The sequence below is a fragment of the Plectropomus leopardus genome, chromosome 16 (genome assembly GCF_026936395.1).
Source record: "Plectropomus leopardus strain MGB_pleo_1.0 chromosome 16, ASM2693639v1, whole genome shotgun sequence".
Classification (NCBI taxonomy): Eukaryota; Metazoa; Chordata; class Actinopteri; order Perciformes; family Serranidae; genus Plectropomus; species Plectropomus leopardus.
The window spans coordinates 12152365-12170757 of NC_142191.1; the positions used below are offsets into that span (position 1 = coordinate 12152365).

Consider the following 18393-nt stretch of genomic DNA (forward strand, 5'->3'; position numbering starts at 1 on the left):
TACTGATTTTCCTAATTTTGAGGGGGATGTGTACCCTTTGTAATCTCATAAATCTATGCTAGAAAATAAATGTAAACTGAAGATAACTCATTCTCATCAGTAGCTACAGCAACACGTAAACACTGGCCTTGACTTAATTAATGTGAGTAAGGAAGGAGAAGTAGTCAGGGGGTTTCCATTTAAAGCAGAGCAGTTTTATTCTCAGAGACAGTACTGAATGTTGATTGTGCATGTGTTTAGGATGCACACATCGTTGCTGCTGTACAAAGAAAGAAACAAAAAGAGGAAGGCAGCAGATACAGCCTCTAATTGACCAAAGTAATAACTCCTGATGGAGGTGGATCCTTTCCGGACAGGTGTATTTGTTTTATCCTCTCGGCCTCAGCTGTTTTTTTAAATTAACACCTATCACCATGTTAATGGAAAAATGTCATAACATGCACTGCCTGTCACTGCGTCCCCTCAGCTTCCACAGCTGCAATCCGACCCTTTTTATCTCTGATCCCGGGGTCGTTAATGTCGTTCATTAACCAGACAGAGTATCAATAATTAACTGCGAACAATAAAGGCCTACGCCCTCTGTCACAATGCTAACCCTTCAGCCTCATTTAGATTCATTTAATGACGCTGCAGCCTGGAAAATATCCAGTGGCATTTACTCTGTGGAAAAACAGGAACCTAATGAAGTAGGCACTTTTGAACTCCGACAGATAATTAAGAGTTGTCCTTGTTGCCCTCAGCTTGGATACTTTGGGCTCTCAGTGGAAAGGTTGTTATATTATTGTAAAGAGTGTCTGAAAATCAGGGTGTTTTTTTATTGGTTTACAGGAAGGTGGAAGAAAGTGTCTTAATTCACTTCCCCTTCTACCGTCTTTTACAATGACTTTCTCACTGTTTGCTCATGCCTACATGCAGGTATCTGTCCTTTATGTCAGCAGGAAATAATAAATCACTGCTTAATGTCACTGAAATCACAAACCAATGCTGCAGTTATCTTTTTTAAGCAAAACCCATCACTATATGCAAATACATTTTGAGAGACAACAGTAAAATGCAATAAAATGACACAAAGAAATGAATTTTAGCAGCTGAGTATGATTTGTACACCCCAACTTTTGCTGTCTCTCCTTCTGCTGCCTGTATTCATCTACCTGGTGGGAGGAGCCTCAGGTTATCGTTAATGATTCAACACCAGAGCTGCTGAGATTGACAGATAGACATTGGGAGTGAGAAAGAGAGAGTGAGAGAGACATAGAGAAGTAAAAATAGTAAAAGCTGGAGAGCAGACATGGCAATGTAAGCTGAGAAAGTGTGCAGCGGCAGTAGAAGAAGAAGAAGTAATGATAGAGAGGCTGCAGACTGCATGTTTGTATGTGCTCAGGTGTGTCTGGAGTCAAGCAGGTCTGCAGAAATTGACAAAGCGATTACTTTTCTACAGCTGAAAGTGGATCTTGTCAGTTCCGGGTGATTATTTGGCTCCTATATGGTCCATGCGGCCTTTATAGGCTGGATAGATATTCATCTTCCCTCCTGATCCACATATAGCCTGCAGGTGAGTGCTGACAAATTATATCATTGTGTCTTAATATCTTTAAAATACAGTTTCTTACCTTCACAGGCTCATAAACAGTCAAACACACCTTTTTTTGCCATCACAGTTCAGTTAAGTGGAAACATGATGATCTGCATGTTCAAGAATGCTGTAAAATGCAGTTAAAGAGTCCATCTTAAACACACCACCAGGCTTGACATCTGCTCTCTCCAGGTTTTTTATTTCAGAGCATCTTATGAGCATTCAGCTGTAGTTACATTTGGCCATGAATTAGTAATGAGACAGTAAGGAGTATACAGTCTGCATCAGTATAATGGTGATTAGTCCAGCATCATGTTCTTCCTGTGCAGCTGCCAACGAGACAGAAATACAACCTTACCCTTTTTTGTTGTGTCTGCTAATTTCCCGTTCTCTCTCAGAATCATTTACTGCATAAAACGTTGCTTATGTGAATGTCGTCGGCTGATCGTTAAAATCTATATACGTCAAACTTAACCAACCTGTCCTTACACCCAGACTTTGGAAAAATCTCCCTCCTCACTTACATTCAGCTGAGTCTGTGACTTTCTCCAAAAAAAATTAAAAACCAGCCTCTATGAATTGGCTTTCAAGGGTTGACCTGGGTGGTGACTAGTTGCTGACGGTTGTCTGTGTTGATATTTGCATTATGTTTGTATGTGTGTCTGGAATCATTTCTCCTGTAGGGGCTTTGGGCTTGGTTTATGCATGTATATATTTACATTACACATTTATGAATTCATATGTTCTAACACCCTGTTTTACCACGCTATTTTAATATTTTAATGTTATTGATATGTTCTGTTTAGTAGTGTCTGATATTGTTTTTGTTCTGCTTCATTTATATTTTTTTATTGTCTTCTGAAGCACTTTGTTATATCTGTTTAGAAAAGTGCTGTATAAATACATTTATTCTAATCATCATTGTCATCGTTATTGTCGTTGTTGTCGTTATTGTTGTCATTATTATTAGCCTTACAGAAAAAAACATAATATCTCAGTATTTAGCAGCAATTGCATCACCAAATAAATAGTGGTGGGATGTCACTGAGTACATTACCAAATTCTGACATACTTGTAGTTCACTTGAGTATTTCCATCTTATGCTACGTAATACTCCACAACAGTTCAGCTAATTTTATATAATATATGATGCTACGCCTACATGATATAATGTTATACTGTCCTTCTAATCCACCCCATGGTAAACAAAGTATCTAAAATTGGCTACACTAGAATGTTACTTTTTATATGTAATAGATTACATCTGAATGACAAGTAGTGTAACTTTTTACATTTTATTACTTTTCTCATGTGACTGCTTGCTGTTACATTAACAAGTTAAATGTTTCCTCGGGTTTACAATCAACCATTTCGATGTTGACCTCATTTTCCCTGCACAGTAATGTTATATAAAGCCCTTTTCTGGTTTCAGAAGAAAACTGTTGTTGAATTTCCAGAGAAAAGAGATGTTTACAAGTAAACGTCTTAAATTCATGTATATTTAAAACAGTGGTATTTTCTTTTCTCTTCATGTAAAGGATCTGAGTATTTCCTTCACCACAGTAAATAAATGAATAAAACAGCCAACACACAAACAGCAGCATGCAGCTTTTCATGGGATCAGTGTTTTCAGTTGCCCCGGGGCTTAAAAAGCTAAACTGAGACTGGTTTTGCTTCATTAAATGTTGACCAGCAGGCAGTAAAGGTTATCATGACAATCCACCGCAGTTGTGATTATTGCTGAAAGTTCCTAGAAAGCTAACAAATCGTGTTTGTCCACAGCTCTGTGTGTGTGTGTGTGTGTGTGTGTGTGTGTGTGTGTGTGTGTGTGTGACAGGTTAATATATCTCCTCAAGGCAAATTTGACTTTCTAGCACATAGTTACATTTTCTTTTTTTATTGCCATTATGTTCCCTGTAAAATTTTAATGACCATCAAGCCTTGTCCTTCCTGTAAAACAGGCCTATTAGCACTGCAGCTGCCTTGTGTTATTAACAACAATGTGACTGGATTATCACATTGTTGTTAATAGAGAATCTTTAGTGTAATGGGAAAAGTATCCAATCTGGCTGCTGTGAGGATGTTTCTAAGGGCCCAAAGTTCTTTACCAACTCCTTGTCAGTATCGCCTTCAGTCTTTAATAGTGGAACAGGAGCCATTTTATATTTTCCTCTCACAGTTTGTTGCTCAGTGACTTTATGATTCACTTTAACATCATGTCTAATCTCAGAGCTGTCCAATGTTCAGGGTGAGGCAGCCGTAACTGGGGGTCACGTGATGAGCACAGTGAGGCTGTGGAAAGTGGAAAGTGAATGTGTGGCTAATTAACTGCAGGTAATTTAGCAACAATAACTGAAAATAGTGATTGTTTATTGATTAGCACTTACAAATAGGCCAAATTCTACTCCATGCATTTACAGACACTTTTTTTTTTTTAGCAAAATGTTATTTATTTCCATGATTACAGTTCCAGGGCTAAATTATGTAGCGACATGAGGGGTTGCTCAACTGAAACGTTGCGTATTTTAAAATGTGCTTTGCAATTTGAGGTGGGAGTATTTACACTATAGTACAAATGCTAGAAGCCTGATGTTTCTGGTTACCAAGAGTTTAAAAAGATTTCAACTTTGGCTTAAAGCATAGCCTGTAAAAAGAATGGATGTAGCTACTGTGACATTACTGATTGGTTTGTGAACTCTCGTTTTGAAGCTTCGAGTTTGTCATTACTGCTGTCACCATCTTGTTTTTGTTTTTTTTGTGAGCAAGAAGTGACCATATTTGTACAAGAGTTTGGAGTGATGGAGGAGCGAGGGGCAGGATCAACCTGTTTCAACCTTAGCCTCAAGTGGCCTTTCAAAGAACTACAGTTTTTTGCACTTCTGTGTTGGTTTTAATTTTTCAGCTCCCGTAACTGCAGTTGGTGAAAAAGTGACACTGACGAGGTAAACATTTTTTCACCTCTCTGCGACCAGATAAAGAACGCCAAACGTGCAGCACAAAAGAGCACCTAGCGCAGAATAGATGCTGCTGGTTTTTGTAGCATAGCGTGAATATACAGCATTCATTACAAGAAAATAAAAAATACACTAGTCTCAGGGAAAAAAAAACACTTTTGTGGATACTACCTCTAATGGATGTTTTGTTCATCAAGACAATCTTCACAAATAATTGCCACTTATATGATTTTTAACGCCTTTAACGCAATCACCAGGAGTAAAATGCTAATGTTAGGTTACAAACGAACGACACCGCAGTCACATGAACTTAAGTCACCGCCACAACAAGATGATAAGGCCATGTTTGGTTTGACCTCATGCATGCTTGAATATATTATAGGTACTACGTTGCAGTGAGGCAAACAGCTCGTCCACCTCTGGCTTTACTGAAGTGTAAGTGTGTTTAGGATATTGGTCAGTTAAACTTGTGTTTGCAATGCATATTTGGTCTGTCAATAGGGGCATAAACACCTTCCAGTAACAGCAAAATGAAAATGCTCGGGGAGCTTTGTTATCAGCTTTTGTAAACAGATCATCTGCATAACAAAAAAAGATATTCGATCTGTTGCGTGGTTAACCTCTCTCACGGCATAATGAATCTGTGTCACTTAATTTGTTTGCATGCGCTTACAGTTGTTGCTCCGCTCTCAAACTTTAATAAGACAGCAGAGCTTATTAATGTCACACATTATTGTAGAAGTGCACAGGCAGAGAGAGTACATAAAATGCCTGTAAGCACACAGTCTGCAGTAAGGGAGCTAATAATGAAGGGTTTGTATTGTTATTTTGACAGGCTCTGTGCTGTTGTCAGTCGCAGATACAGTTATGGATGTTTAGCACAAGCTGACAGAGTGTGACAGCATTCAGAGAGCACCCTGTTGACTGTCCATCAAGCTGTATTATTCAGCGTGGCTCTTGCTGTGTGCACCCAGCGGAGTTCAGTGCTTTGTGAAAAAGGCATCAGTATTGCCACATACATTTGAAATGTGATATCTGGGGTCTTGTATGACATATCGGCATGTTTGCTGCTCTATTTTACATCTATGTTCAGATGCAAAATTTAAATTTACCTGTCTACCATTGATTGTGCTGCAGTTGATCAATTCCTGCCAGGTATTTTTATTTTTTTTTGCATTGTTTTTTTTTCTCTCTGTAGTCATGGAGAAGCAAATAGAGGAGCTGAAGCAGCAGCTGGAAAAGCAATGTATGATCAACCAGGAGCTGCAGAGGCAAAATAAAGACCTGGGTGAGTAGTCTACAATCATAATTATATAACATTAAAGAGTAACCTTACATGAGACCACACTCAACATCACAGCTGGGTGTAGTCCAACTGGGTTGGGATAACATCCAGTTGTGATGCAACGCCACATAACTTCTGCACAGTAAACTGAGTAGACTATAATCAGGATAAAGTCACCTATAACTGGCAGTGTAAGCAGGATGAAGGTGTGTTTAGGTAGAAAGTGAAGCAAATTTTGCCTTGCGCGACCAAGTACAGTTACTCTTTAACACATGCTTGTACAATACAACAAATCTGCAATAATGATGCACATATATGGTGTATATTAAAGCAAGAGTTAGAGTGAGCTACTGCTTTTCTAAATGGTTAACACTAGCGATATTAAAATTAGACACACATTTAAACAGTTTTAAAAGCATAAATAAAGCATTCTTCCTACAAAAAAGCTCTCCTGACTGCCTGCAGATAGTGCAAGGCAGTCAGTATGCAATGTCCTTATTTAATCACCCTGCTGTCCCTCCGCCTCACTCCTCACTAGTAGACTATTTTGCCAGGAGGAAAGCGGATGGCAGGCCCGTTTACAGCTGTAGGAATTCAAATGCAGACAATTGATTTTTTCCTCAGAAATGTGCACTGCCTTATCCAGTCCTCCATAGTTAGGCGATCGCGCCGCTCAAAGTTGACTTTACATGTTTCCAGTTTGATAACTAGCTTACTAGTTTGTTCATGATACAGCATTTGAAGCACAGCCCCATTAATTCCAGTGAAAGCTGCTCAGTGGCACATGAAGGCCTAAAATGCTGTATTTCAGTGGTATGAAACTACCCAGATCTTTCGGGATTATAGGGCCTAAGGAGCATGTGCACCAGAGACTTACAACAGCTGAGTGGCTAACTTCAGCCGGTTGAGTGCCAACTTCCGGTTTAGCGCGCTGATACTGGAGATAAAATGCTTTAATCTTGTCGATCTTCCAGACTTTCTTGATGTTATTGGACCAAATGGATCAAATCCCGATAGTAAAATGAGCCATTTCGCAAGTTTATTTTCATGCTCAAAAGTATGTATCCACTGATTTCCAGACATCTCTTTCACAATGTAAGTCTATGGAAAAAGTATTTTTTGGCCCAATGGCATCGTAGCGTAGTGGTGCCATTGGTAGTTCCACTTTTGGCCACTATGAAAATTGGCTTCAAAGCTGAGTGCTGTTCCTAGATGAGTTTGTTAGGCTAACTTTTCCCCCCTTCACATGCAGAGTGATACTCAAGAAGTAGAAATCGTTGCTGTTGTACACAGTTATTATACTGCTGCTCGCATCCAATCACATTTAAAATAAAAATAAAATAAAATTTGAGCTATCCATTTTTTTAAGGGCTCTTAATTAATGAGACAGCCCAAACATGCCAAACATGCAGTATATTTAAGGATATTTCACAACACCAGAGAGTGCTGATAAATTTATCAACCGTAAAACGTCCTGTTCAGTGCACATTTTGATTACATTTTTTTGCAATACCAAATTTTAGGGATCGTCATAAAAAATGCTTGTTACAAACATTTTGCTCATGCACTCTTGCAACATGATACTTACGATGTTTTTTACACTGAATTTGTTGCTCTGCTTTTCTCTTCATAGAAAAACGACTGCAGGAGAAAGAAAAACTTTTGCAGGAGCTGCACAGTCAATATCATGATCTGGGTAAGAGCCCATCATGGACACCCGACACACACACACACACGATCAAGTTGACCTTTGATTCAACATTAAGCTGAGGTCATTTACAGTAGTTAACCCTCCCTTTTTGCTCCTGTTTGTCTGTCTCAGACTTTCACTCTCAGAGCGGTAATGAGAGTGAACCAGAGGTCCGGAAGAGCCGCGCAGCCGTCATTGCCCCTGAGCCAATCCCAGAGAACCTGGAGATTAAACGCATGAGGGTCAAGAAAACTGCCAGGTTGGTAATCAGTACCGCTCAAAACAGTGTATCCCCTATGAAGGAACACTACACCCACAAAATGAGCATTTGTATATCAATTACCCATCCCAATTTATGTCGAATTGAATTGAATTCATGAAGAATACCGTATTTCTGTATGGAAATGGAAAATGCAATGTATTTGCCTATCCTGCGCACGGCAAACAACTAAACAGTGTAATATGAGTCCACATATTTTGTGAGAGCTCTCTGAGATTTCAATGAACACAGCTGATGGTGACTTAAATCTGCTCCGATCATCAGCGAGACAAATCTGATCGTCAAAGCCATCCAGAAGAATGACTTCCTGAGCCGCCTCGATGAAGAGCAAACAGCCATGATGGTGGATCTCTTGGCTGTGTTTAGCTTCAAACAGGGGGATGAAGTCATTAAGGAAGGCTCTGAGGGGGACAGCATGTACATAGTAGCAGGTGGGGACAAGCCCGAGTGTGTGTGTGTGTATGTGTGTTTATTTGTATGTTCTAAGGCTTTTTGTTTTCATATGAAATACCCTTGCTCAGAATTTCTACATATTTCTCTATAAAGAAACTTTATTTTCCTTCCACCTTTTAGCTGGTGAGCTTCTTGTCACGCAGGCAGGCAGAAACCTTCGCAGCATAACCACTGGTGATGTGTTTGGGGAGCTGGCTATCCTGTACAACTGTAAACGGACAGCGACAGTCAAAGGTCAGGCCCTGTAATGACTCCTGGAAGAACATTTAAGACCTCCTGGATCTTGATTTTTGTACTTTTGTACTTTTTGTACTCACCAAACAACACCTGTTGGACCAGCCAGAGCCAAACAGCACTTTCCTCTTCCATTACAATCTATGATAGTCATGTCCACTACAGTCAATTTGTAGCGACAAAAGCAAGAAAAAACTTATTGAGAGTCTGGGACATTTTCAGTTGTATTTGTGGCACCAAAATTGAGTATTTTAATGAGAGTCTTCCTAACCCTAGCCAAATGTTTTTGTGCCTAAACTTAATCGCATGTAACATATCTGTGGTTTGAAAAAATGTACAATGCCAACATTTATACTGATGATTAGGTTTAAATAGCTTTTTTTAAAAAAAAAAACAAAAAACGTGTTACCATTAAATTATATCTCTAGCGCTTGTATGAAGAGCCACATACAGACACTCATACTTTAAACGCCCCAAATTCAGTTTTTGGTAAGGGCATCAGTGAGGTCAGGCACGGCCCTGGTTCTGAGATTTCCATTAGTGTATTTGTGTGATTTCAGTCCATTATGGCTGCTCATACTGAAGCCAGATTTTACAGTCATGACATTAACTTTCATCACTTTCACTTACATTGCAGCAAAGACAGCAGTGCGTCTGTGGTGCATGGAGCGACAGACTTACAGGACAATCATAGCCAATAAGTCCAAGAAGAAACGAGAGCAACTCATGGGCTTCCTGAAGACGTGAGTTTATAAAATCTGCAGCGAGTAGACAATATAATAATATCCTGTTTGATTTGGTGGTTTCCCTTTCATGTCACACTGCTGTATCAGCGCTTTTTCAGATTAATGGATCAAATAACAACTGTTTCTAACTCTGCTGCTGTATTTTCTATATTCTGTCACAGGTCTCGTACTCTAAAGGACCTAAATGATGTCCAGTTGTCCAAAATCATTGATTCAATGGAGGAGGTGTGTACTTTCCTCTGTGAACTTTAAGTTTTACAAGAGACGGTTACTTGTAAAAACAGACAAGAGATCCAGTTTTGATGAGCAAACAAATAGACCTTAAATACAAGGATGCTTCTTTGAATTCCTGAACACTGAATTTTTAAAAAAATCTAAGTAGCGTGGAGAAAAGGCATTTCAAAGCTTTTGGTGTAATATTTTTGGCTTTATTTTCCAAAAATTCATATAGAAATTCCCTTTTTGTTCTAACCCTTGTTGTCTTGTCCTCTTCAGGTGAAGTACCAGGACAAAGACGTTATAGTTCGAGAGGGAGCAGAAGGAAACACATTCTACATCATCCTCAAAGGCGAGGTACTTTCATGGTATCATATTTTTATGCGCATATTTAAATATTTCAGCGTACTATACACATAATCACTCATTCCTTCTCTCCTCCTCCTGCTCCTGTGTGTTTCCCCCTCAGGTCCTGGTGACTAAGAACGTGAATGGGCATCAGAAGCAGATTCGAAGGATGGGAAAAGGGGAGCATTTCGGGGAACAGGCCCTCATACGGTAACCATGGCAACACAACACGTACCTCGGGGTATTTTGTTGGAGTCTTGTACTACATCTACTGCACTGTGCACGTTTTTTTGGCTGCTGACAATTCTGGCATTATGGTTATACAACCTGTCGAGTATCTTTTAAATATGAACATATTTTGCAGTCACCAAACCAAATTAAATCACTGCAATAAATGAAGCAGAACCCCAAAAGTTCTCCTTAATTACTCTGTGCTGTTGATGTGCAAATCAGCCAAGTTGTTTAACTGTTAAAATCTTTTATGGCAAAACTGGTAGCTGGTTGTTGTGGGTCTGCAAAACAGCATCAAGAACAAACAGACTCATTGGCATGATTATGTAATGATAATATTGGCTTTTGATTTTTTAATAAAAATAGAATTGAAATTATTCTCTGCCTCTAAATTGTGAGCATAGGACAGCAGCTTTATTGGTTGAGCTGCAGATTTGTGCAGCAAAAATATCAATTAATAAATGAACATGTAATCCTTCCTTACTTTTGAAAAAGTTACTTTTCTGTACCCACATACAAAATCCAATCACCAGAATAAATGTTCCTAACCACATAAAAAAATTATATATTCCCTTGAAACAATGGAAAATACCTCCTTAATGATAAACAAATGCCTCTTCGATGATAAACAAATGTCAATTCAGTGATGAACAATTGTTTTTAATAATTACGAAATGTCTTTATACATGGAGGTCAGGGGTTATATTGGGATTCAGTCGAAAAAAACTAAAAAAAAAACTAAAATTGCTATATATCCTGTGGGTGTTGGGTTATTGTTTTGCAAGCAGAATTCTCGCATGAAAACACTAAGAACAGCCCCACTACAGGTGACCTCAAGTTAAGAGGTTCTTTAATATTCCTCTCACTGAAGATTTAAACTACACAACCCCCCCCCCTAAAACAGCAAAAGACAGAACTGAAGTCGCAAAGGGCCTGTAGAGAGCAAAGTTTCTGGCTGACAGTGTCTGCCTACATGAGATCTACATTCGATTAAGGAGAGATCAGAATGTCCTGAGTGTGTGTTTCCTCACCTCTCTTAAGCCCTCAAAAAGGGTGTCATTGCACCAAGCTGCTCTCAGTTCCTAATTAGGAGTCAGTGATCACACACTGTGCAACAGGTGATCTGAATAATCCTCCAGTCAACTCAGGAGAAATGTGACATCCAGCTGAAATGAACTGAAAAACAGAGGAATACCAAATATTGAGGGACTGCTTCTTTATTCTGGCAGGAAACTCAGGAACCAGTTGTTGAAAAACATGTCAGGTGGCTTTAAAGCCGCTTGAAGATGCAGTGATTACTCAAAAAACACACAAACAGTTTTAATTCAATCAGTAACACTTTATTTGTATAGCACTGTTCATACAAACAAAACTATTTCACAAAGTGCTTCATACAATGAAACAATATATCATAATAATATGTTTTTCTTTGGGGTCTCTAGGGTCTTAAGATAATTCAATGCTGTTTTAGTTATGTCAGTAATAGGATGCAATATTTTGCTTTGCCTCCCCGAAAAATTTTGAGTTGAAATTGTAAGTTTGATCTAGTTTGATCTATCTTTTTTTTTTTCTTTTGAGCAACCCATTTTTAAGATTTGATCCAATCCGATAGCTGAATTCCTATTTAATTACTACTGAACCCCTGTGCCCTAGTAACAAATTCAGCTCATATACTACATCACTTTGGGAACGCTGATATAATACATGTGAAACGCTCAAATGCAACACATCCGTGGCTTGCAGAAACGTACAATGCCAACATTTTTTCTGGTGACTGGGCTGATTATATTAATGTGCAGGAAAAGCCTGCACATTAATATTCCACAGTTAATTCATTTAGATGGTGACAGTAACCCAATAAGAAGTGTAAAATGTCACTGATGCAGATGACAAGTTTTTTAAAACATTTATAAAACACGGAGTTCAAGTTTTTCACACTGGGTGTTGACAAATGTATATGTATAGTAATGACATACCGTTTTCTCAGGTTGACAGTTTTTTTTACTCTTACAGGGAAGTCTTGAGAACTGCCACCTGCAGTGCTGACGGCCCTGTTACCTGTTTCTCCATTGACAAGGAGTGAGTCTGACTCGATAAATTCTGAGAAAGATATTCCTGTTCAGTCACACTTTTTCTCTCGGAGAGAAAGATCCTTGAAAAAGTCCTCCAGTGTATTTGTCCTCTGTCTCTGTTGCCTTGTTTGTGTTTCCTTTTTGTACTTTGCTGATTGACACAGTTAGTCCAACAATGTCTTTTCTTCAGGGTGTTTGAAGAGACGATACCCATAGAACACCTGGAGCTGTTTGACGAGTACGTACAGCACAACACCTTGTTACATCATTAAACATTTTTCCCATCTTCTTGGTGAGAATAGTGTGATGTGTGTAGACTGTCCTGATTCATTTGGTTTTTACTTGCAGCTCCAAAGTGCTGCAGGAGGCAGAAGCACCAGAAAAGTCGAGGTGAGTTGAAGATAAAAAGAGTTGATGCAGGCTGTGAGACGTTGCACAATCATCATGAACCCCTTAAATGGTTCCCTCTCAATAAATTAGCATTAGTTAAAAGTTTGTTGTCTCCTTTAAGTCCCAGCTCCACCCTGAGGTTTAGGGACCTGGTTCCCGTATTGTATCAGGAGGGTCGCTTTCAGGGGGATCCTGTCACGCTTGGAGTCGGAGGGTTTGGTCGTGTTGAGCTGGTGAGTGTATTTGTGTTTTTGTCTTTGTATGAGCACTGTTTTAGTATTTGCTGGGATGTAAAATGCATTAGTTCTCGTATGCAAAACCATATTGGGATTGTTGGCACTGTTTTAGTGACTGCATAAATGTCGATGTTATGCAGTCCCTAAAGTCGACATTTAAAGGTATTAATACCATATTCAGGAAAAAAAATCATAAAAATGTATCTTTTACTTTTAAAGTTTTAACAAAACTTCCTCTTTACCAGTTGAGATGTGGCTGTCTGGGGTTTATCTCATCCAGTAAAGAATATCTCTGCCCCCAACACTGACATCCAGTTTGTCACAAAAACCCATATTGTTTTGTGATTAAAGAAATAACCATGATATATGTGTACAAACCCAGGACTTTGAGCACCAACATTCTGTGACATTTATTGTTTTGTTGTCATTTTAAGATGACCACAGTGAATCATGGGAAATATTACGCCATGAAGCGAGTCAGCAAGAAGCACATTGTTGCCAAGAGACAGGAGGAGCACATGTTGTTTGAGAAGAAGATCCTTAAAGCCATCCAGTGTGACTTCATCGTCAGGTATCTGAGACTAACACACACACACACACACACACGCACACACAGACACACTGATGTAAAGAGAATTTGAAGGTGCTAGTCTTTAATCTTGCTTTTCTATTTTCTCTCTGTAGGCTTCATGCAGCTTTCAAAGACACACGATACATCTACATGATCATGGAGTTCTGTGTTGGAGGAGAGATCTGGACCAAACTCAAAGAAGTGTGAGGAATCGTGGACTGATTCCTAATAATTTTTAGATTATTGTTTGTTTGAGTATACAATTAGGGGTGAGATGTTATGAGACATTTTATTTTATTTTTTTACACCTTGAGATCAACACTTCAAATCACACATCAGCATCTGATACAGAGAGATAGCTTATTCAGGAATCTATAGTGACAAACATTAAATGATCTTTAGTTCTTCAAAACTTATTAGTGCCCAGACATAAAAACATTAGGGACAGAAAATTATGGAAGGTAATACATTTGTAAGAGAGCAAATTAAAGCAAGTTGACCACATACTTAGTTATCCATATTGTAACGATATGGTAGGGTCGACTATAGGTGCTTTCACAAAATATTTTATTAGTGATGTGCGTATAATGACAATATGGGTAAAGACAAGTAATAAACAAGTTAGAACACTGTTAAGTTCAGGGAAACATATTACTTTACTGTTGTGCAGCCTTTTATTAAAACCAGGAACAACACTTGATATTATTATGTCCAAAACTGAAGACAACATCTAGTCTCATATCACGAGATTGATATAATGTCAATACACTGGCCACTTAATTTGAACCTTTCATGTGTCTGTGATTTTCAGAGGACGTTTTGACGAGTCCATCGCTGTGTTCTGCACTGCCTGTGTGGTGGAGGCCTATGCCTACCTGCATAAGAAGAACATCATGTACAGAGACCTGAAGCCTGAGAACCTGATGCTGGACGTCAAGGGCTACGTCAAACTGGTGAGTATGTATCTGTACGTGTTAGTGATGCACAGACTGCTTCTTTTCACAGTATTAGTGCTCAAAATTGATATATATAAATATACCAAACCAAATGGTGTCAGTTTCTCTGTCACATTCAGTTACAGCACATACGCATTCGACAGTTCGTGCTGCCGGCTCCACAAAACTTCTCTTGAATGCATTACCAGTCATCATGTATAAGTTTGAATTATTGAAGACAAAGGTGACATTTAAGATAAAATATTCATTTTCATGCATGGATTCAACATCCCTCTTGTATGTAGGTGAACTATTTAAGCTCAATATGATGCTGCAATAATGTCACTGACCAATGATCTGTTAATCTTTGAGGGGTAAGTGGCAGACGTCACAATTACCTCTCACACAGTGGGAAAACATAACGCCGTGCTGTGTGGCTCCCTGCTGAGTAGCTCCTCGTTCACGTGTTGTCGGAAAAATTTTAAAAATTAGTTCTGTATTGTAGTTCATGTCTCACCTGATCTATTGCTTTGCTCTTTCTTATAAACCTGTTGTTTAAACACTACAAAATACAACAATCTCCTGTGTAGCATCAGCACCATTGGCCTCAGCTTGCAGAGGTCTTGACTCGAGTCTGATTTCATTGGTTCTTGCTCGTTCATTCGGCACCGTTGTTGCACTACGTTTGTAAGAGCGAGTGTGTAAAGTTGGGGATTCATGAACACTTGGATGTTCGATAGGCTGACGACCCGGTACATAACAGACAGAGTCATTCAAGAAGATTTACTAATTGATTTTCACTTATCACTACTGTGTGTCCATTTCTGTACTCTTTAGTGTTTCATATGTAGAGGCTGCACCTCGGCTCTGGTATGAAGTTGTGCCTGTGTGCATGTTTGTGTGTGTGTGTCTGTCTGCAGGTAGACTTTGGTTTTGCTAAGGAGTTGGTGCGTGGAGAGAAAACCTACTCCTTTGTGGGTACTCCTGAGTACATGGCCCCAGAGATCATCAAGAACCAGGGTCACGACTTTGCAGTTGACTTTTGGTCCCTCGGTGTCCTGATCTACGAGCTATTGGTGGGAAGGTAACACTAAAGCGCTTGACCTGATGTGAATGTGTTCATGGTTTACGTATAAATCAATAGCCTAAGCTTTTCATTTTTAAGAAAAATAACTGTATCGGGAGAGTCTCATAAATGTGGTGCAGTGAGAATGAATCATAAGAAAGTCAAGTCTTAATGTTAACCAGTAGATGGCAGCAGGGAAATATGACAGACATCTGCAGAGTTCAGCGTCCGCAGTCACAGGTTCAAGTCATCCAGCAGTGAATGACTGGTCAATTTTTATGCCATTTTTATGTTGGAAGGTTAAAACATCATCACTCCTCTCTGTTTGCAACTTGTCAGCCCTCCCTTTTCAAGTTCAGAGCCACAGAAGATTTATTCTAAGATTTTGGACGGGGTGCTCAAGTATCCACCCTACATGAGTGAGGCAGCCAAGTCCATTATCAGCAAACTGTGCAGGTGAGACAAATATACATTTCATGTTCTAAATGAATAACATTCTCTTGAGATAGAATTGGATAACGCAATATATATGAGATGATCAAAGAGGTTTGAGTATACGATACAGTTACTCCCGGTGTATTGCATAGATTATAGAACATATCTGCAAAGTAATACATTGTATTATGTTATGCACTTACATATTTATGATTGTGAAGTGGAATCTCATGAAAATTAAAATGGATGTAAATGTCTGAACGATGTCTTGTGTTTTTGTTTGCAGACCTCGGCCGGGTCAGAGGTTAGGAAACACCAAGAACGGAATCAAAGATGTCCGGCATCACAGGTAACCATGGCAACATTATGTATGTATGGGTGTTAAATAGTAAAATATGTGCAATACTTCATAATTCTTGAGTGAAAAGGCAGAGGAATTTATCACCAGCTGGCCTGTTTTTTATTATCTTATCTCACTGTCCTTAGTTGAAGTTTCTTCACTGCTGACTGAGGTCTTCAATTTGAGATGACTCATTTTTTGTTGTTTTCTTTCTTAGTGTGTTTGACCTGCAGTCTTCCTCTTCTCTTCCCTTCAGGTGGTTCAGCAGTATGAACTGGCACAAACTGCGTGTGGGTCAGCTTGACGCCCCCACAGTCCGGCTCATACGGAAGGCAAGTCAAACCAAGTTTTTTTTTGTTTTATTTTACTATTATGTGAAAAGTGACTAACACCTTTTGTTTGGTTTGAGGAAACAAGAACCAAAGAACACAGCTTGTTCGCCTCCGAAAGGATTTTGTGGAGTTATTTTTTTAAAAATATTGACACGTAAAGTTTAAACGAATTCACTACATAATGACCTGCAAATGTAGCATTCATGTGGTTATCAGAAAGGCACAATGCCAACATGTTTTCTGCCATCTGGGCTGTGAATGTGCTTTGCAAAATGTGTAACAATCAAAGTTACATTAAGGGAAAAAAAGACATCCTTAGATATTATTTATTAAGAATTTTAGGAATAAAACACTTTGAATCTCAACTAATGAGCTCTATTAGGACTATGTGAGTATGGTTTACAGAAATATATTTAGCCAAACTACTCAAACTTTGGCAGAAATGTCAAAGATAATGTGTGTTTGTGTAGGACCCCATGACTCATAGTGAAAGTTTGAACCAGGTTTTCAGGGCCTTTGACTTTAAAGTTTCTATTTATATTGAAGAAACAGGCTGCTGTTAATAAGTCATAGTTTGACAGGACTGCATATGATTGCATTAAATGCATCCATTTTCAATGAACTGTTGTTTTTTCCTCTTTCAGGGCCCCTGCTACATCAACTTTGATCGTTTCCCTCAAGATCAGACTAAAGCCGAGGAGGAGTTCTCTGGCTGGGATCGTGACTTCTGATGTTAAAAAGGAGCAAAGAGCTGCCCGCAACACCCAAACATGGAGCCAAATCAGAATGACCTCAGTTTGGAACAAGACATGATGGTAGTAGGAGCGTCATCATGTAAAAACATAACCCATTTCAAACTAATCTGATTATAAAATTAGAGTGGAATTGCAGGGAAATCACCTCTTCCAAAAGCTTCTCTGTTACCATAGAGAGACCATCCATGTGGCAAACAGCCAAACTATGAGGAGCTGCTGAAACAAGATGTCAGGACATTCTGTTTCCAGATTCAGTGCAAGCAGATTTGATGCCTGATGAAAAAGTGTTAACATCATCCATATAACACTCTGCACTGATTAGAATAAAACACCCGTCCATGTGCTTGTTAGCTGAGGAACAAAAAGGTTTGAGTCATGTTGTAGAATCTGTACAAAAAGCCGATTCAACCAAGCCTGACAATAAAATCGATGCTGATGTCTAACATGTATTTTACTCCAATGTTTATTGGTATTTTGGATGTTAGTTTTAGAACTGCTTCTAGCAAAGCTGGTAAATGTTTTATTATAGTTAAATATGTACTTTTTGTATCATAAACTGCCACCTTATTGTGCAGTTTTCCCTTTGGTTTTAAATCATCTGCCCCCTTTTATGTGTGATTATTTTCACGCACCTTGATTGTGTCTAAAAAAGATCATAGAACATCCTGATGAAAAATTTCTACAGACGTAAATAAAGTGCTCTTACATGCTTATGTCCACTGTGTTTCTCATATAGCATGTGCGCAATCATGTGACTATTATAATGCACAAAATACAGATGAAGAGCAAGATGGGATGTGTTACATTCAGATGGAACTTGTGAGCTTGTGTTTAAGATATGGGAAGTTGTGAACACAAAGCGGCAACTTCTGAGGATGTAAGAGAAAGCCAATATGGAATTGCCAAAAACTGCGATTCATCAAATGGCCACTTGAGGCTGGCTCCAAAAGAGAGTCAATCCCTATAGATACCTGTGTTAAAATACAATACTTTACAGCAGAATTAAACATGCTTACAACCTGGTACAAAAAAATGGTCTTGGTCTCTATTGCTCATTTTAACATTCCTGACACCTGCATTTTTAAATAACTTCCCCTGTACATTTTAATAAGGCCAAAAGTTTGGCATAATTAAGGATGGGTGCTTCGAGTGACAGCCTGTCTGCTGATGACGTTCTCGGCTTCCAGTCAGATCCACCTCTCACTCGTCCGCAGCACCGGCATCTCATCCAAAAGTGGTCACTTTTTGCTC

General features: G+C 38.9%; 1 protein-coding gene across 1 annotated transcript; it reads left to right on the forward strand.

The window, feature by feature from the left end:
* The first annotated feature begins 1227 nt into the window (after window positions 1-1227).
* Window positions 1228-17851, forward strand: prkg3 (protein kinase cGMP-dependent 3). The gene is made up of 22 exons (XM_042504119.2): window positions 1228-1552; window positions 5726-5815; window positions 7446-7508; window positions 7635-7761; window positions 8047-8213; window positions 8356-8469; window positions 9107-9212; window positions 9377-9440; window positions 9711-9788; window positions 9901-9989; window positions 12024-12089; window positions 12273-12320; window positions 12431-12472; window positions 12594-12705; window positions 13143-13279; window positions 13393-13482; window positions 14091-14232; window positions 15135-15298; window positions 15620-15736; window positions 16002-16064; window positions 16312-16387; window positions 17032-17851. The coding sequence occupies exons 2-22, from the start codon at window positions 5728-5730 to the stop codon at window positions 17116-17118; spliced, it is 2040 nt and encodes a 679-aa protein (XP_042360053.1). The 5' UTR covers window positions 1228-1552; window positions 5726-5727; the 3' UTR covers window positions 17119-17851.
* Window positions 17852-18393: the final 542 nt, after the last annotated feature.